Source organism: Lynx canadensis, chromosome B4 (assembly GCF_007474595.2).
Source record: "Lynx canadensis isolate LIC74 chromosome B4, mLynCan4.pri.v2, whole genome shotgun sequence".
NCBI lineage: Eukaryota > Metazoa > Chordata > Mammalia > Carnivora > Felidae > Lynx > Lynx canadensis.
This window is the reverse complement of record NC_044309.1, coordinates 135,899,214-135,919,919: the sequence shown is the minus strand read 5'-3', so window position 1 is coordinate 135,919,919 and position 20,706 is coordinate 135,899,214. Positions and strand designations below refer to the sequence as shown.

The window sequence follows — 20,706 nt, the reverse complement described above, 5'->3', positions numbered from 1 at the left end:
GCGCAGTGTCAGAAAGCCCGACTGGAGACCTCTGTGTGCCCAGCCGAGTCAGACCCTGGTTCTGTGGGTCGGCTTCCCCGTCTCTCGACGAGGCTCTTGCATTGTGTGCGTTCTGAGATCCCAGCTTCAAGTGCTTGGCTCACTGATGCCACAGAATTCCAGACCACGTTCTGGAAGAATGGCTTTGTATTTCATTACATAGCCAGATGGGGGAGGCTGCTTTTCTTCTTCTTTTTCCCTTGTTTTCTTTTCTTTTTCTTTTTTTTCTTTTTTTCTTTTTTTTTTTTGAGGTAGGCAATGGGATTCCAGAAGACTGGCAGTTTGTTAACTACAGCTGAGTCGTTGTAAGTGTGCTTAATTTGAGTGAAGCGTATTTGCAGACAGTTTAGGAAATAAATCTGGGAAACCATTTGTGATTCTTTGTAGTCGACTTTCAGAAAGAAAATGGCTATATTGTAGATTTATTTTATTCTTTGATTATAAAAGTAATACATGTTTCCTGCAAAAAAGGCAGAAAACACGAGAACACAAATAACCATCCCCGTAATCCTACCCCCTGAATCCTCCCACTGTATTCTTTTTGGTGTACTATCCTCTTAGATTTCCTTTCGGATGGATGGATGGATGGATGGATGGATGGATGGATGGATGGGTGGCTGGGTGGCTGGGTGGGTGGATGGGTGGCTGGGAGGCTGGATAGACAGGCAAATACACAATGTAAGTATTAAAATGAAAATTAAATTATGCTAATAATATCTCTTTCAATCATGATACAATATATATGAAGGAAAATTTTCCATGTTCATTAACTTAGGCAGGCACCTTTGTTTTTAATGTCTGTGTGGAATTTTATAGGCTTGGTGAACCATGATTTATAAAACCAATCCTCGATTAATGGGCATTTAAATTGTTTCGGTTTTGTAAGTCTTTAAACAGTGCAGAAAATATCCTTACCCACATACATTTGTTGGACGGTCCTATAATTCCATTCGTGTAAAATTCTAAAAGGAGATTTAAAAGTATTCAGTTACCAAGTTTTCTATACACAGGCCAGGACTGATTTCTTTCTCTATTATTCTCTTTTATCCATGCCTATTTGACAAGTGGAAACATATCATTAACTTGTTTTAATTAGAGTTTGGGTTACCAAAAAAGTACCAGTGCATTTGTTGGAATTTTTCATTCTTTTTATGTGAATTACCTGTTTACAACCTGCGTCTATGTTCTACTGAGTATTTATTTTAGTGATTTGTAAGAGCTACTCACGCATCATGGTAATTAACCTATAGTTTTTCTCACTCATGTTTCTTTCATTGTGATTTGGGAGTGTGTGTTTTTAACCAAACCAAGAAAAATATTGATGTTGTCAGGCAGATCCATTATTTAAGTGATTCGGGGCTGTAATGTGTGTCTCGGAAAGGACTTCCCACCCAGAGATTGTGTTCTGTGTAATATTCATCTTAACTTTCTTCTGCTTTTACGGTTTGATTCTTCTACTCGATGTACCGTTTACCTAAGGTTTATCCCAGCACAAGCTAGCAAGTAGATTAATTTAACTTTTTTTCTAAAATGTTCCGCCAGTCATTTCAACACCATTTAGTACATAGTTCGTCGTGCTTTTGGTTCATTCAAGTCTTAAATTTTTGCCAGGCCGGTGAAGATGAACAGGAAACACTGAATATTCAAACGGATCTTTGACACCGTCAATAAACGAAAATTCTTTTTTCTGAACAGAGGTCTCCTGGGAGAGTCAATCCATCAAAAATTCCAAAAGGGAGTGCCCTCACAGCTCTGTTTCATCCGAAGAGGTCTGGAAAAACTGCTCCCTGGAAGAAGTTGAGATGGCCTTTTGCCAGGAGGTAAGAGTGTCTCCCTAACGCCCGGGTTCTCTAAAGTGCGAGCACAGGAGATTGACAGCTGTGGAAAACCATTAGGTCTGGACGCTATTTCTAGGCATCGTGTGGATCCTGCCTCCACCTCCTGGGACCCTGAGGCCTCCTCCAACCTGGCGTGACAGCCTGTCCGTAACAGTACTGGTGCTGAGAGGCTGGTTCTGACATATCTCTTTTGTGCTGCTCACGCAATCTGGTGAAGAAGATTCCAGACTCCTGTGAGGACGTGAGGCATCTTTATTGAGCAAAATAAAGGAAAACTTGAGTAAATGAAGAGGTCTTTTTTGGTTCTTGGGTTGGAAGATTCAAAATTAATGTCTGCTCTCCCTATATCTGGATGGATATACATATATTTCTTTTCTTTTGAAAAGTAGTAATAGAGGACCACATAACAATATATCACATAAAAATATAAAGGTATGCTAAGCCTGTATGGCACTGGTACAACCATCTGACATTCAAATTGACTTAAGATAATAGTTGGGTGATAGATCAGTCTGTGTCTGTGAATTCAGCATATGATATCAGGCATTCCAGTAAAGTCTGGCAGGGATGTGGAGTGGCTCACTGGGTAATTATTATTGGAAAAATTCACTAGCCAGCCGTGCAGGGGGAAAAAAAGCTTGTAACCTGCCATTCTTCACACCAAAATTCTGTATGAATCAACTATTTAAATTTAAAAGTACTGTGGGTGAAAATTTTTTAATCTTGAAATCGAGACTACCTTTCAAGCATGATGCAAAGCCCAGAAACCATAAAGAAAAAGATGCTACATCTGATTCCATTAAAATGAAAAGCTTTTGTACAGCAAAACTTTGTGTAAGCAAATGATAAACTTGACAAAGTACGTGCCATGTAAACCACAGACTAAGGTGCGTCGAGCTTTTAAAAACGAATGTAAGGTGTTCAGTAGAAAAATGTCAATGAGGAAAAAATTAACAGAAGCCAGTGTTGATCAAGGTGTTGGAGAAGTGAGTCTGTAATATTGTGTTGGTAAATTAGTAAAGCTTTGTTTTCTCTTATTGTGGTTAATAAATTTATTGTTTTCATAAAAACAGAACCATTACAAAATACATTAGTGTTACAAAAAAAGTAAGCAATTCTGAAAAGTACAAAGAAGAAAGTATAAATTATTCAAAATCCACCGCCCAGAAATAATCAAAGGCAACATTTGGTGAACATAATTCTCGGCCCGTCTTTATTCACATATATAGAAGGATGACTGCCTCGGTGGGTGGGTGGGTGGATACATAGATAGAAATAATTTTATAAGAAGAGAATCATGTTCCTTTTACAAATAAGATGTATTTAACGTAAATTTCTTTGAATTTACCAGAAGCAAAGGAGACATCACCACCCTCTCCACCCTCATAATTAACCCTTTTGTGGGGCCTGCTGGGTGCGAGGCAGGGTCCTCCTCAGTCTTCACAGCAGCTCCGTGAGCCAGGCCCTGTTATCATCCCAGCTTCAACTTGAGGAGACTGAGGCACGGAGAGGTTTAATGACGGGTCTAGGGTTCCCCTGCCAGTAAGGCCTGGGCCAAGTTTAAATCCAAGTCCTTGCTGACAGTGCTGTCTTCAAGTGAAGCTGAAGATATTTCTGTACTTTGGATAAATATTTCTTTACCACAAGATAATATCAGGTCCCAAAGGGGACTTTGAGACAAGAAGAGAATTAAGAAAGCCATTAAGAGTTGCAGAAATTACGGTGTTTTTGAAGGATCTTTCAATCGCAGGCGGTACGGGCGGGCTCTCGCTTCCCGGTGTTCCTTCCCACCTCACGAGTTTTGTTGTTTCTATTTTGTCCTTAGCCAGGGTTTACCATGATATTTACATTCTATTCCGGTCCTATAATTTCCCCGGTCGTTTGGCCTTCGTTGTGTATTTACGTGGGTTTAAGACACATGACTATTCTCCAGCGTTTACCGTAGTTAATCCCTTTCTGAGTTCATTATTTTGATTTATTTTTTGGCTGGCTGGATTTCATAGCCAAGTAATTTCCTTAAGAAAGGCTCATGGGGGCTTTATTCCCTTTGTTTTTTTTTCATATTTGAGACCGTCTGCCTCTTACTTTTCTACCGGAAACACTTGGCTGGGTGTAATTCTTCCATCTTGCTTTCTTTTCCTCAAGATGTTGTAAGCCTTGTTCCGTTGTCTTCTGTTCTTGTTTTATTAAGTTTAGTTATTTTCTTTAACAGAGACAGAGTGTGTGTGTGGGCGGGGGAGGGGAGAGGAAAGAGAGAGAGAGGGAGAGAGAGAATCCCAAGCAGGCTCCACCAGCACGGAGTCTAGTGAGGGGCTCAAACTCATGGCTGTGAGATCATGACCTGAGCTGAAGTCAAGAGTTGGATGCTCAGCTGACTGAGCCACCCAGGCGCCCCTGGCATTGGGTGTCCTGAAGAAGCCTGAGCTCACTGGTTTTTTTTTTCCCCCTTATAGGTAATTCCTTTTTTCTACCTGGATGCCTAAAGTATATATTCTCTTCAATCCTTGAAATTAAAAAGCAAAACTAAGCCATACTGGCACGGAGCATTTTATGTCCAAGTTTCCTGCAACACAGTGTGTTCTTTTGAGGTACAGATTCAGTCCGTCATTTCCGGAAAACTTCTCCTGTGTCACTAAAATCCTCTCCTGCTCTCTGTCCCTCTGCCTTCGCAGCATCTTTCCTCCCTTCGGTGTTATTCCCACTTACCCGCACACTGGGTCATCGTCGTCCTCGACAGCTGCCGCCTTCTCCCAGCTTGCCTTCAGCCTTTTTCCCCTGCCTTCATTCGGAGTCTTTCAAGCCTTTCCTTTATTATTAATTTTAACTCAGACTTGCGTCTTATGCTGTTATTTCTAATTTCTTTATTAGGTCCTGTAATGATACTATTTTTGTCCTCAATTTTCCTAGCTTTGCAATATCCCTTCTTTTTCATTGTCTTATCATCTTGACTTCAAGCTTTTCTTATAATGAATTCATAGTCTTAGTTTCTTTTTATGGCACGAAACCTTTGTAGGTGATCACGTGTTTATATTTTTTTGTATTATGTTTCCTTAGACTGGGTTCTCTGTCTTTTGCCTGATCTGTCTTCTTTCCTTCCTTCCTTCCTTCCTTCCTTCCTTCCTTCCTTCCTTCCTTCCTTCCCTCCTTCCCTCCTTCCTTTCTTTCCAAATTTCTATAGTTGCAAAACCACTTATTTTCATCCTGCTTGTGCTTAGGTTTTAAGTTTATTTATTTTGAGAGAGAGAGAGAGAGAGAGCGAGCAGGAAAGAGGCAAAGAGCGGGAGATAGAGAATCCCAAGCAGGCTCCATGCTGTCAGCGCAGAGCCTGATGTGGGACTTGAACCCACAAACTGCAAGATCATGACCTGAGCCAAAATCAACTGAACCAAAATCAAGAGTCAGACGCTCAACTGACTTAGCCACCCAGGCGCCCATCCCCCATTCTTGATAGAGCTGTATTATTATTCTCACTTCTCTACGGTTTTCCATCATCTGCAACTACACAAATGATGCATTCTCTTACAGAGGGATGTTTAGATTGCTTCCTGGTTTGTGCTGATCCCAACGATGCCGCTCTGAGTGGTTACATACGTATGTTTTGGGGCGTGTGCACAGACATCTCTCTAGGAATAGCTTACACCTAGGAGTGGAATTACCTGCTCGGTTGTAAGGGACGTGCACTGTAGCTTTAACTGACAGTATCAAACTTGTTTTATCTATGTGCTCTGACTGTTCAATTTCCCTCCACAGTGGAATGAGTTTTTGTATCACTTTCTAGAGTTTTATGTGTGTATCATCAGTCCACTCTATATTCTTTTTTTTTTTTTTAATTTTTTGAGAGAGAGGGGGGAGGCACAAGTGAAGGGCAGAGAGAGAGAGAGGGAGCGAGAGAAGTGGAGCTCACCCAAAGTGGGACTCACGCTCACCGGATGCGGGGCTCAAACTCAGGAACTGTGGGATCATGACCTGAGCCGAAGTCAGAGTCAGATGCTTAACTGACTGAGCCACCAAAGCTCCCTGCAGTTGCAAATTGTGTTTCAAAATACCAATATACAGTCCCACCGGAAGCATATGAGAAAGAATTCCTGTCGTTCTGCCTACTCACCAACGCTTAATGTTGTTAGACTTTAACCTTTTTACATTCTGATGTGGCTAGAATGACGTCTGAGCTATCATTTTAATCTTTATGTGCCTTCCTACCGATGTGTCAAAGCTTTTGACATTTTGCAACCCTTCTTTAGAACATTTTTGGTAAAGGGGCGCCTGGGTGGCTCAGTCGGTTAAGCGTCCGACTTCAGCTCAGGTCATGATCTCACGGTCCGTGGGTTCGAGCCCCGCGTCGGGCTCTGTGCTGACAGCTCGGAGCCTGGAGCCTGCTTCGGATTCTGTGTCTCCCCCTCTCTCTGCCCTCCCCCACTCGCACTCTGTCTCTTTCTCTCTCTCTCTCAAAAATAAACATGAAAAAAATTAACAGTTTTGGTAAAAATATATTCATTTAAAACAAATGTTTATTGAATGCCTCCAGCATGCCAAATTGTGCTTTATTCTAGGTAATTATGAGTGAACAAAACAGACACACCCAGCTCTCATGGAGATTGTACAGACTTACATCAGGGGGAGAGGTGTTACACAAACACATTCACAAACACGATAAATAAAGAAAAGGACAGGGTGTTACGACAGAGAATAACAAGGGGGACCTCATCTGGATTGGGGATCAGGGAAGCATTTGTAGAAATTAAATGTACAAACAGAAAATGGGTGTCCTTTTTACTGGCCTATCAATAATGTGATGGTGTGCCATGCATCATTTAAAAGCATGATGTAGAGGGGCACCTGGGTGGCTCAGTTAAGCGTCCGACTTCGGCTCAGGTCACGATCCCACGGTTCGTGAGTTCGAGCCCCGCGCCGGGCTCTGTGCTGGCAGCTCGGAGCCTGGAGCCTGCTTCGGATTCTGTGTCTCCCTCTCTCTCTGCCCCTCCTCTGCTCTCTCTTTCTCTCAAAATAAATAAATAAATAAACTTTAAAGTAAATACACATTAAAAATTTCATAAAAAATAAAAGCATGATGTAGATATGTATTAGTGCTTACAGAAAAACATTTCATGATATATTGTTAAATGAAAAAAAAAATCTGTCAAATCTGGATGTATAGCCATGATCCCAATTTTATAAAGTAGTATGTTTATATGATCGTTACGAGAGTTTCTGGAACACTATGTAAAAAAAATTGGATGGAGAGACTTCCAAGTATCTTTATGTCCTTGTTTTTACTTTGCTGAATTGCTTGTTGTTTTTTTTTTCCTTTTATAAAGAGTAACCATTGAAAATTTCCTTTTATAAAGAGTAACCATTGAAAATTCCTTGGTATCATGTCACCAAGAGACTATTTCTGTTTCCTACCCCGCTTTTTTCCTAAAAGCTCTTGATGGTGTCAGAAACACGCTCCTGAAAAGAATCTCATTGGAGACCAATGTCATCAAGCTGTTAAAAGTGGATTTCATTAATCCAGTAAATACACTGAGACTATACCCCACATCTGGCTCTGGCTTCTCTCTGTCAACCCACCTCCCCAAAAGAGAGAGGGGCAGATGCAGGCACATTTTGGGTTGGTTCTGTGCAACTTTCGAAGAGGTCTAGGCCCTGAGATTCTCTAAATATTTTTAAAGATTTTCCCGTTAGATTTCTGACATTCCTGTGCAAGCTTTGGGAATGTCAATAAATCTGCTTCTTATTCCTATAGTGGGTAGAGATTCTTGTACATGTATTTCCATGTTCCAGCAGGTTTTATGTTTGTTTGTTTGTTTGTTTTTCTAAGAAAGTCACCTTATACCCCAAGTTGATGGTTCTTTTGTTTCTCATTGAAGTCAGGAAAGGCCGAATTCAGACAAAGTGAAGAGGGTTGGAAATATTGGAGAATATTGTTATTACTCAATAATAAACAGCAGGAAAAACCTTTGGAAATAAAACCCATCTTCATAGTATTTTTATGAGTCATATAAAAATCAGCGGTTAACCGGCTCTACTGAATTTTAGAAGTTCCATAAAGCAAAACTCATTCACCCTGATTCTTTGTGATTCCCCATTTAAAAAAAGAAGAAGAAGAATTAAAGAAATGCACAACGTGTGCTCTGTTTATGCAGCCTTTATATTAATGAGTTTCTTTACTCTGAAAGCTACTTCTGTTCTTAATAAAATGTCGCCGCCTTTTTTGTTTGATTGACCTGATTTAATCAAGAGACACGTAGCATGGGCTCACAGTAGGAATGGCTTGAAAGTATATTAAGAAAGATGTATCAAACTGGCACATCCAGCGAATATTTTTAGCTCTGAAATTTGAGGTGGAGCTATTATATGTGCTGTTTTTCCCGGAGAAACTTGTCTACCCTGTCAGTTGAGTAGCGGTGACTGGGGATAGTGTTCTGTAGCGAGCTCATCAATTAAACATTTGAAGTTCAGTACATGCCACCATAACCTTTTTGATCAGTTTTTGGAGGGGAAAAATGTGACGAGGTTTTGGTAAAAATAAGCTGGTTGAATAGCGCTTGAAGTGGGTTTCTGTGAATGCAATGCTCGAATTTTTATTCCCTGCAGCTTTCCAAGTCCTATGGAAAGGTTGAAAAAGCCCTGAGTGCAGGGGACCCCTCCAAAAGTGGCTGTGTGTCTTTGAATTACCTAAAGATTGTCTTCGACACCTTTGTGTACCGATTACCGAGGAGGATTTTTATCCAGTTAATGAAGAGGTAAGAGTCCCATTGTTTCTTGACACTTTTTTTTCCCCCCAAACGTCAGCCAGGAGAATACGGCACAGCTTCATTTATTTTTTATTAATGTCTTCTACTTTTTTTTAGTGAAAATTTCAAACACATGCAAAAGTAAAGAGAATAATATAATGAATCCACTAAGGTACTCAGCTTCAACAGTCAACTCATGGTCAATCATTTATCTTCTTGCCCATTTTTCCTTAACCCTGGATATTTTTGAAACAAATACCAGACGTCATATTTCATTGAAAAGACTCACTATGTCTTTCTAAAAGATAAGATGTTTTTTTTTAAAAAAAATTTTAATGTTTTATTTTTGAGAGAGAGAGAGTACAAGCAGGGGAAGGGACAGAGAGAGAGAGAGAGAGAAAGAGAGACAGAATCCAAAGCAGGCAAGAGAGAGAGAGAGAGAGAGAGACAAAATCCAAAGCAGGTGAGAGAGAGAGAGAGAGAGAGAGAGAGAGAGAGAATCCAAAGCAGGCTCCAGGCTCTGAGCTGTTAGCACAGAGCCCGACGTGGGGCTCAAACTTGTGAACTGTGAGATCATGACCTGAGCCGAAGCCAGATGCTTAACTGACTGAGCCACCCAGGCGCCCCAAGAAGTCTTTTTAAGAACATGGTGGAAATACTGGTTTCACACCTAATAGAATTATCAATAATAGTAATACATACCTAGCCAGGGTTCAAATCTAACAGATTGTCCCAGATTTTCTTTTACAGTTTGAGTCAGGATCCAAATGAGGTCTGTACATTACAATAGATTGATTTGCCACAACTCCTTTTTTTGGTCTGTAGGGTCTCTCTCCATTTGTTAATTTGTTCCCTTATGAGGCATTTATAGAAGCCTGGATTGTTTATTACGTGGAGTTTCTTGCAACTGACATCTGACAACCGACATCTACAGTGACATTAACATGTTCTCCTGTCTCCCTCTCCCACCCTCTCCTGCCCCTAAATGGATAGATACACAGATATCTGTTCAGTTGTTCTGGCAACAATACTTCATAGGCAGTGGCAGCGAATGGGGACTGGTTGTCTCTCTTTTCGTGGTGTTAGCAGCCATGGTTGAAAGTACTTCTCTCCACGAATTCACTGGGGATTATAAGGTGGTGATATTTCACATCTATCCTTTCTTCTTTTATTGGTTGGAGTGCTTCTGTAATGAAAGCTTTCCCTCCAACTGCTTGGCGACAGTGAGACACAGCTGGTCTAAGAAAGGCACAATGTCCTTGGTCCTTTCCTTTCACTTACCACCTTCCAAAATAGTGAATTGGTTCCTTCGCATACTCCGTAAGCGAGCAGTGAGTGGTTTTTCCTAAGTTACCACAAACTCATGAATGGAAACATATTTGATGTGTTGCAGTTCATCAGTGTTCTCACTGATACTCAGTCGTTCCATCTTGGCCAGCGGGACCTCCTCAGTTGGCTCCCGAGACCTGTTGGTGCGACCCTGATCGTCCCCAATAGGTCTCTTCCTTTCCGACATGGCAAAATGCTCCTGGCTCTTCTGGGACATCCCTTGCCCTCAACCTGGAATCAGCCATTTCTCTAAGGATCGGGATAATTGGCGGACACCTCGGGTTCTCTGGAAAGGAGAGGCAAGAGAGGAGGAGAAGGAAGAAATACTGTTAAGTGAGGCCAGCTAGACCCATTCTCCACAGCCTCCCCTTTCCTTCTCAGAGGTGAGCCCTGTGTATTGCCACTCTGGCTTCTAGAGTAAAAAGCAAGCAAGGTTTGGCCCTAGGAGTGAGTATTCCCATGGCTCAGAAAACGGCTGTTTTTCTGCCTGTACATGGTGACAATTTTTAGGAATTGCTCTGCTGAATAACTAAAAGCCATATAGTCATTTCTTTGTATTTCGTTTTCAAAATTACACAAGTCATAATTTAATGGCAATAATGAAACTGAGGAGCAGAAAGTCACAATACACCTTCTATAACAAATTTACCGTGTTCGTGTTTCCACATTCCCTTCACCTATATCCACATACATATATCATTTTTACGTGTTTGTAATGAAAGTACCTCTACAGTTTTACATTGTGCTTTTTCAATGGGAATGCCAATTGTAGACACTCATCCTGTTGGGTTCATAGTCTTCCAACTTATCATTTGAATGGGGGCCTATTGAGTCCCTTTCTCTGCCAGATATCGTGGGAGGTGCTAGGAATATGGAAATAAATAACGAGTAGTCGCACAGCAACGGGGTTCAGCAGAGGAATGGCAGCTATGAAGACCACCGTGGACACTCAGAGTGTACTTGTCAGGATGCCAAGGGCAGCCAGGTTTGCACTGTTGTGACAACCTGTTCTGACCAGGGACCCAGGGATTTCTGAGTCATGCCCCCTGTCACATTCACCCCGAATTCCCAGTAGAACCGGGCACAAGGGAACAACAGCAAGCGAATACCGAAGTACGATATTTTGAATATCGTTTTAACGTTTCTTCATTTTCGAGAGACAGAGACAGAGCGCGAGCGGGGGAGGAGCAGAGAGAGAGGGAGACGCAGAATCCAAAGCAGGTTCCGGGCTCCGAGCTGTCAGCACAGAGCCCGACGCGGGGCTCGAACCCACGGACGGTGAGATCATGATCTGATCTCAAGTCTGACGCTCAACCGACTGAGCTACGCAGGTGCCCCCTAGTACTGATATTTTGAATTGTAAGTTAGGTTTGTCTTCTGGTGCACATATCTGCCAGTAAAGGTTTGTCCTGTCTTCCTGATCAACTGTTCCCTTTATAATTATGTAGTTATCTTTCTATCCCTCTGGCTTTCATGGTCTATCTTATCTGGTACTAAAATATCCATAACAGTTTTCTTTGGATTAGTATTTGTCCAGTATATCTTGTCTCACTCTTATTGTCACTCTTTGTGTTTTAGGTGTGTTTCTCGTAAAATAGCATATCTGAATCTTAAAAATTCCAAAATGAACCCCTGGGCCTCTTTAGTGGTCAGGTGTAGTCTGTTTCCATTTATTGTGACGGCCATGGTTGGATTTTTCCCCTCTACCACTGTATTGTTTACTGTCTCTGATTTCTCGGCTCTGTGTTTTTCTCTTTCTCTCCTCCATCGTGTTTGTCTCCGTCCAAGTTTTCCTTCTCACACTTGTGTTCCCCTCCGCCGTCTTGAGAATTAAATATTTTATTTCTGTTCTTACAGAGGAGGTGACCCTTAAATTTTTAACATGTGTTCTCAACTTAGAAAGCCCAAAGTTCACAATATTTCTACCGTCCTGAATATAACGAGCAGCTTCAACTTACATGTTACCAACGGCTAGTGTTTTCATGCAGCCTTGTTCTGACAACACCCAAATTAGTCATTATTATTGTATTTTTTTATACAATCCATGTTTGTTTAGGCTTTCCCGTGTTTGCCGGTCTGTTTGCTCATCCCTGTTTCTTAAATCTCACCCCTCCTTCAGAATTCAATTTCCTGAAGTATATCCTGTAGTAGTCCTTTAAGTGAGGTGCTGTGAGTGGTGGGTTCAGTCTTGTTTTCAAAAATGTCTATTTTCTACTTACTCTTTAATGAAGATTTTGCAGGGAATACAATCCTTGTCTGAGAGCTATTTTCTTGTAGCACTTCAGAGACATTCTTCCCGGTCCTCTGGCCTCTAGTGTTGTTGTTGAGAGTCTGCTGTCTAATTACCAGTACTTTCTAAGTGATCTGTTTTTTCTTTTTTCTGGTTGCCTTCAAGATTTTCTATTTTTGTTGCTTTACGGTTTCCCCATGATGTGTCTTGCTAGCGATGTCTGTTTATTTAACCTTCCCAGCCACATGCTGTCTCATGGTGAGGATGAGTATTTTTCACGAATTCTAGAACATTTGCGGCTGTTGTTCTTTGAGGATTGTCTCTACCCCTTTCTCACCGGTCTTTTCTTCTGGAAGTCTCATTAAATATTTGTTGAACCTCCTCCTTCTATTTTTTTCCTCATCTCCTAGACTCTTTGGCACTTCACATGTCTTTGTCTGGGCGCCATTCTGACTCTTTTCCTAGAATCTATTTTGGTTCACTAACTCTCTGCCATGCCAGATCTCCTCCCGGTCTTGCACAGTCCAGGTCTCCTATGCCCAAATGAGCATTAAACCCCAGCCTCTTAGTGCCAGCATGAGATCCCAGGGCTTCCTGTAGCACAGTCTGCCCTGTCCGGGTCTGATGCACTCCCTGGGCTCTCGTGGCCATAACTCACATTCCCACTGCACCACAGTCCGTTCCCTCCACACCTCTAGCACCTGTGCATTTCCCCTTCTTGTTTTCAACTTCCGCCATATGTTTTAAAATAATCTTGTTGATGTATTTATTCCAGTAGTCATTGAAATTTTTGATGTGTTTGTTGATATATTTCTGTGATGAGACCAGGAGGCTTGGGGAGAGATCCACTGTGTTGCCAGAAATCTTACCTTAATGTGTTCATGCTGGCTGGGAAGTTAGGAAAGTCTCCAGAGAGTCAACAGAACTGAATGGGAGCTTTGAGAGGTGAAGAGGAGTTTCCCACATGGGTGGCCGGAGAAAGACATTCCATCCAGAGGAATCAAACAGCACGTCACAGGGACTGGTTTGATGGGGTCACAATCCCTTGTTAGGGCTCTTTAATTTTATATACCAACATGTTTTTAACCATTTCACTGCATTTGAGTCTTTAGTCTCTTTTTAGTTTTGCATATGTTTGTTTGTTCATTTGCTCAGCCAGCCCACAGATCGTTCTGGAACCTGTACTGTGTAACCCGGCACTGGGCTCACTAGGGGCCCAATGGAGAGGAGGATATGACCCCTGCCCTCAAAGAATGTTACTTGCTGGCGGATGAGACAACATGCGGAGACATACCAGTAGTGAAAGGAAGGGCGCAGGGTGACAGGGCTGTGCTGAGAGTGATGGGGAGAACCTTGGACCCTCTGGGAGGGCTCTGGAAAGGCCTCTCTGCAAAGGTGAAGTTTAAACAAAGACCTGAGACATCAGGAGGAGAGCCCTGGGAAGGGCTAACCCATGGGCGATGTTCTGGGGCCTGGCAGGAGTTGGCAAGAGGGAGCGAGAGGTGAGGTAGAGGGAAGGCAACGGCTTGGGAGGGGACTGGGGTCGGGATCATTGCTGAGGGAGTCGAGGACAGGCTTTGAGTCAGATTCAAGGCTAGAGGGTGAATACTTTGGTGCATTTTTATAAGGATTGCCAAATTGCTCTCTGAAAAGATAGTCATGATTTATATTGTCAACATCGTGTGGATGTTCTAGTTTCCTACTCTTTCCAGCATTGAATATTAACATTGTTTTAAAATATTGATAGCTTAAGAGGTATAAAATGGTGCCTCATTATCGTTTTAATTTATATTTCTTGGAGCGATATTGAGCTTGGACATTTCCACGAGCCTGTGTGCTGATTGTATCTCCCCTGACGTGAATTCTCCTCATGTCCTGATTGGTTAATGCCCCCACTGATGGTTTTTTAAGTCAATTTTATCACCTTTTTGTTTAACAATTTTTTATAATTAATTAATTATTAAGAGAGAACCCTTTTCTGTCATAAGCAGAATATTTTCTTGTAGATATTTTTCCCAGCTTGCCGCTTCCCTTTCATTTATGTGATACCTCATTGTTTAGAAGTTTACATTTTAATATAATCAAATACATTAATCTTCTTTGGGGATGTCTTCTGTTGCTTAATCTATAAATTCATCATTCTTACTCAGCCTTGAGAAAAACGCTTTCTACTCTGCTTGTTTTTTTTTTTTTTATTCTTTGAAAACAAAACACTTTAATCCATCTTGACATAAGGTGGGTATCCAAATTAAATTTTTTTTCCCAAATAGATAATCTATTTTACCACCACCACTTGTGAAATAATTCTTTCCCCATTGTTTCTAATGTCTGCTTTGTCAGGCATTCGATTCTCTCCACAATTTGGTTTAATGTGTCCTTCTAGTGTGTTCTATCAGTCTAGCTTTCTCTTGTATGTGGACGTTTCTATCCAGTGCTCTGTCTACACTGACCCATCCAACTGCCCTTTTATTTTCTGTTTTACCTTTAGAAAGGACATTGGGTTCCCTACACTGTCACAGTTATTTCTTGAATTCCATCGTTTTGTCACCTCCTAGAAAGAATCTGCAGGATTCTACCATGAAAGCCTTGGCCCTCACAAAACCGGCTTTAGAGGTGGGACTGGGGACCTGCAGTGAGTAACATTGTTTACTTATGACGAAGAGTCCATGATTGTGTTGGGCCAATTCTGTATGGCTTTTGTATCTAGAAAACGAGCGAAAAGTTTACTAAAAAGTTGGTACACAAGTGTTCACAGCAGCTGTATTCCTCATTGCCCCAAACTGGAACCAGCCCAGATGTCCCTGAGCAGGTGATTGGGTAGGCAATCTGGTTCATCTATACGCTGGCATATTTCTTAGCAATAGGAGGGAGTGGATGAGTCTCAGAGACATTCGAAGGGAACTGGTCTCGAAGGTTGCTACTCTAGGATCCTGTCTAGGTGACATTGTGGAAAAGGCGGGACAAGAGGATCGGAGAAGGGGTCAGTGGTTTCCAGGACTCAAGGGGGGGGAGGCCTGGCACCAGAAGGGCAGTGCGAGGGAGGTTTTGGGGTGGTGGGGCCTTTCTGCATCCTGGGTGCGGTGGTGGTTGTGTGAATCCGTACATGTTAAAACTCCTAAAAGTATATACACCAAAGGAAAAAGTCCATTTCAGTGCATTTTAATTGGCTAAATACAATTTTTAAATATGTCCTTTAAAAAAAAAAAGGCAAACAACACAGTAAAGAATAAGGCAGGAAGTAAAATAAGATCTAAACCCTCATACTAAAATAGTTTGAAAAATTATTCTTACTATCCAATTCAAGAATGGAATTCTTGAGGGGGAAAAAGTCATCTTTTTGAATTTGTTGTTTTTTTAGAAAAATACTCAAGATCTAGGGCCTAAATTAAAACCTCTAACATCTTGGTAATAAGACATAAAATCTTGATCCAAATAATATTTTAGAGATTTTAAAAAGCTGTTTTCCTTATACATATATATACATATACATATATATGTATATATATGTGTGTGTGTGTATATATATATATATATTTTTTTTTAACGTAATGGTAGGCTTTAATTGAACAGCTCACTTGACCTTTATTGCTAACATGCTGTGTTTTCAATGTCACCTAGGCTTTTATATAAGACACAGCTGGTAAAAGGTGTTTAAATATGAAGAGTGAGGTTTGAGGGAGGGCCGAGAGGGTGGAATAAACGCGCTGACTTGCTATAACTTTCCTATTCACCAGATGCTTCCTCCATCCAACATGCGAGCAGGTTCTCGCTCAGAAACATCTCCTGGTGAGAATTTTCCCGTTCACTCTGGTAACATTACTGGCCTGACGGAAGCCATAGAAGCAGACACAATAAGCCATTTAGCCCAAATCACATTAAATGTAGAAGCAACACCCAGTATTGCTTCTCGGCCTTTTGGTTAAGATCAAGTGAAACAATACCCAGTGGTATATTTTCAGTTATCGCCCAACCTCTTTAACCCACACGTCTAGGATCTCTTCCGCCTGTGGGACATTCTGGAAAAGGCAAAACAATAGGAACAGAAGAGAGATCAGTGGTTGCCAGGACTGGAGGAGAGGAGGGTGTGACTCCAGGGGGCAACACAAGGGAGGTTTTAGGGCAAGGGAGCTGAGAAGGGTGGGGATGGTCAGAGGAAGAATATTCAGTGCCAACTACCGTTCTGAGCCTCAGCAGACTTCCAGGGATAAAAAAACAAAACAAAACAAAACAAAACGAAACACACCTTGTCCTCTGTAGGGATGAAAACCTTGTATCTCCAAAGCAGGAGCTACTCAAAGTCCCGCTTCCTACCTGAAATCTAAAATGTTAGCTACTGTTAGTGCTTTTTACATAAGGAAGTGAGGGAAATAGGAAAACACAAACAACATATAAAAGAGTCTCTAAACTCACATTACTGTAACTGGTCATGAGATCTGAGCTGATAATTATAGTGTGCTCCTTCCATCATCCATTCTCTGTCCCCCCTACTTTCTCTGCCAACATCTTTGCTGGACAGCGCTGCTCACCTGCTGGGGTCCCCAACCTTCATTTCACAGGATCTCAGTCCTTGGTGGCCATCTCTTTATTGGGCTGCCTCAGCTGGCTTACTGCACGGAATGTGGTCTATAGAAAAAGCACCCCAACCCCTAGGGATTTCCTCTCAGCTGACTCTGTAGTTGAATCACCAGCAAGGTGCCAACCGTTCTATCAGGTCTGTTCTGGCGATGGGTTATGTGACAAGACAAGTGTGTTCTGTGGAGCTGAGGTTATTGCCATCCCGTCACCACCATCAAGTGAGTCCCTTAGTTACTCTGATGCATGGGACATCACGGTGATGGATAAAACATTCTGGAGGTCCGTGGATGATGGTAATGGAAAAAGCATTTCAGGCAGGGAAGGCAAATTTGTATCTAGGATACGTATGGAGACAAATCACTGCTCCCTCTACGATGAAGGGGCCCAATGTAATCTTTGCCAGGTGACTGGCAAGCCCACCTGGAGAAGGGGACCATATGAGGGTTCAGCGCTGGCCTCTGCTGTTGTTGGCAGGCTGAGTACTTAGCTGGGCAGTAGCCAACTCAGCTTTATGATGAGAAGTCCATATTTTCAGACCAAGGCAACAGCCCCTATTCCTGTCTCCATGAGCACATTTGTATGGAAGTCCATGAGCAAGCACCAGTTGCCTGGACAAAGCGACTGACTGTCACCTGCAGGAACAGGTCAACTTTCCTCCTAATAATCCATGTGGGTGCCTCCCAGTGGGGCACTTACGTGGGCCATAAATACCTTTACAAGCTGTGCCGCTTTTCTTTGATGAGTCAACAATTTATACTACAGCCTGGGCCTTCTGCAATCGCTTTTTCTTACTCGACGCCCCACTCAGAACTGCTGGGTTGCCCAAGAACAGCAGAACAGATCAGAATAGCAGGACAAAATTGTCTCCGAAATCCAGAGACACCCTTCAAGCATATGAGTCTTTTTTGTGTGATGGGTGGTAAGAGACTTATCAACTGGTCTTTCACTTTATTTTTTTTTATTTTTTAATTTTTTTAATATGAAATTTATTGTCAAGTTGGTTTCCATACAACACCCAGTGCTCATCCCAACAGGTGCCCTCCTCAATACCCATCACCCACCCCCCATCAACCCTCAGTTTGTTCTCAGTTTTTAAGAGTCTCTTATGCTTTGGCTCTCTCCCACTCTAACCTCTTTTTTTTTTTTTCTCCCCCTACCCCGTGGTCTTCTAAGTTTCTCAGGATCCACATAAGAGTGAAAACATATGGTATCTGTCTTTCTCTGCCTGACTTATTTCACTTAGCATAACACTCTCCAGTTCCATCCACGTTGCTACAAAAGGCCATGTTTCATTCTTTCTCATTGCCACGTAGTATTCCATTGTGTATATAAACCACAATTTCTTTATCCATTCGTCAGTTGATGGACATTTAGGCTCTTTACATAATTCGGGTATTGTTGAGAGTGCTGCTATAAATGGTCTTTCACTTTAGAGGGACTATTCCAACATGCCTCAGACATCTGGATCCCTAAAAATGTTACCAGAATGGCAGACCCTTAAAGTTTCTTGGGGTTTATCTTCTCCCCCTTTCTGAGGCCTCTGGGATATTTGTTATTTCCTTCTTAGTAGGTGCAGTTAATAAGATATCATCATGCAGTGGGCCAGTGTGGTGTCTATTGCACATCATAACCATACAGAGACTTGGTAAATATCTATAGGACCCTCTGGGCAAGCCTTGCTCAGAGTTCCTTCACATTATATTATGGCAGGAAGCAGGTGAGTTGACGTAGTCCTGAGATAAGGTTGAAGGTATAGTGATCTCCCTGCCATGTAAAGGAAAACTGTTGAAAAGGGAATTGAAAAATTAGCATTTGATATGTCCATAGCTCCATACCAGCTGCCAGGGGCTGTGTTGATTTGCATGTGTGATTGGCATCATCACTTGATTAAATTTGCAATCATCCATAATCATTTTCAAATATCCAAGTAGTTTTTGCATTGGGACTCAGTGATTTGGATGGCATATGGTAGAAATCAACCCCTTGCCCTGTCTTTTACTCTTTGATGCACCCCGGGGAAGTTGTATACTTTTTAAACTCTCTGCTGAAGAGTTGGATCTTCTACTTGGTCCTTCCTGCCATCACAGCCCCTTATTTCATGGATCAAAGAACAGATGTGAGGATTTGCAGTGACCAAGAATATTTATTTCTGTTATCTATTCTGAGTCTAGAGAAGTAACCACAGGGGGGTCTGTCACCTTACTGGACCCACTAGGACATGGACTTGGGCTTCCTCTATCCTCCATAGCCTCCAGTCTGACCCAGCAGACCATGCTGGCACTTTGGTTCTCCGTGCATTATCATTAGTTCAGAGCCACTGTGTAATAACCCTGAGTGGTCTAGGTATTTTCTTTCCCTTAATGCATAGCCATTGTGGTAATTGGCTGAACGATCTTCCGGGCAGGATTTGAAGGAAGATTCTCTGGACCCTCTGGGCAAGGTTTAAAGGAAAATTCTCAGTATATGTGTATGGCTGTATTGCAGGGTTGCTCCTCAAAGGTATCCAGATGGCCCCTTAGTTAAAGGACTCTGTATCTGTGAATTGGATTTGGTCCGTGACCTGGGGAAGAGGTCATGAATTCCCACTTTCATGACTCAATTCAGGCTTCTGCCCATCAGACCTGGAATTTTCTGTGCATTCTGTATATATCAGGCAGCACCTTAGTCTTTCCCAAGGACCTTGTGTTCAGTAAGCTAGTGCCAGAAATCCTTGTGCCCTGAAACACCCGAATGATGCCATGACTTCCTGTGGTAAGCACTCCCCAGGTGTAGCTCCAGAAGAAAGTTTCCCAGCTCCCAACGATAGGACATCTCCTAGCTGTGAGTGTGTTTCACTTAACGTCATGAATATCCGTGAGGGGAATATGTGGGATTTCCTACACTTGCCTTGTTTGCAGAATGATGCCGCCCTAGGTGGTCATAGTGGCACTGTGCATGGGCCACCTCTGTGCTCCACTGCCACTCAGGCCTGTCCATCTCAGGCCCCCATTCCCCTCTCCTAGACCCGTGGTTCTGATTTTCGGTATGATGGCACACTGGAATGGGGCGATAGGCTGTGCAGTGTGGAATGTGTTGCGAGTGATGTGTTAGTGACTACTAATAAAGTTAAAATACGCAAGTGACTTTGTTTTCTGGCAAAGTACAGCGGTTGTCCCTGAGCTAACACCGCCTTCAGTTACTTGCATGGCCTTGTCTTTGAAGAGAGAAAGGGGCAGGTTACAGCTAATGTTAGAACGTGCCCGTACCTTGGCAAGGTGTGTGCGCGCGCACAACTCACACCGAGTTGGTGAGATGAACCGATTGTTGTGGGAACAGAGGGGAGAGTGAGTACTTCTGGCTGGTGAGCCGGGAGGTGGGTGGGGGCATTTGTCCAGGACACTGGCCAGCAGCAGTGTGGATTGGGACTTGGCAAGGCCCTGGCTATGATCTCCTTTCATCCACAAGACAGTTCGAGCCTGTATCTCACGTACTTTGCTTGGTCCATCAGCTTCCCTCCCTCCTCCAGAGTTTCTTTAGCTTTCTGGTGGAGTTTGATTACCTTGGCTGGTTTACTGTGTGGTCCCTTTCTCTTCAGTGACCTCTAAATCTTGACCCTGTAGTTGTTGTCCTCTCTGTGGCCTCTGGTGGGGCGCCCATAATCTCCCTTCAGAGGATCCTTAGCAATGCAGTGTTGGTGGGCTTGGGAAAGAGGATACACAAGTCACTTAAAGTGCTTTTTCGTACCAACACGTATTGTTGCATCAGAAATAAACAAACCAATGATAAATCGCGATGCATGGGGGCAGACCTACCCCAGATGAGGCATCAGGGAAGACTTCTGGGGGAGATGGCCTTTATGAAAGCATCAGGCACAAAGAAAGGAAGTCTGCTGTGTCACACACATTCAGAGCATGCCAGTCACATTGTACTTGCTGTGGGACGAAGAGCATATGGGAACTTAATATATTTGAAGACGGGAGGA

General features: G+C 42.5%; 1 protein-coding gene across 1 annotated transcript in view; it reads left to right on the top strand.

Moving 5' to 3' along the window:
- The window catches only part of EFCAB6 (EF-hand calcium binding domain 6), a 225,418-nt gene that overhangs the window by 80,389 nt on the left and 124,323 nt on the right, over positions 1 to 20,706 (top strand). The window contains exons 10-11 of the mRNA XM_030322319.1: positions 1,735 to 1,859; positions 8,472 to 8,620. Coding sequence (XP_030178179.1) covers positions 1,735 to 1,859; positions 8,472 to 8,620 — 274 coding nt within the window. The remainder of the gene's footprint in view (positions 1 to 1,734; positions 1,860 to 8,471; positions 8,621 to 20,706) is intronic.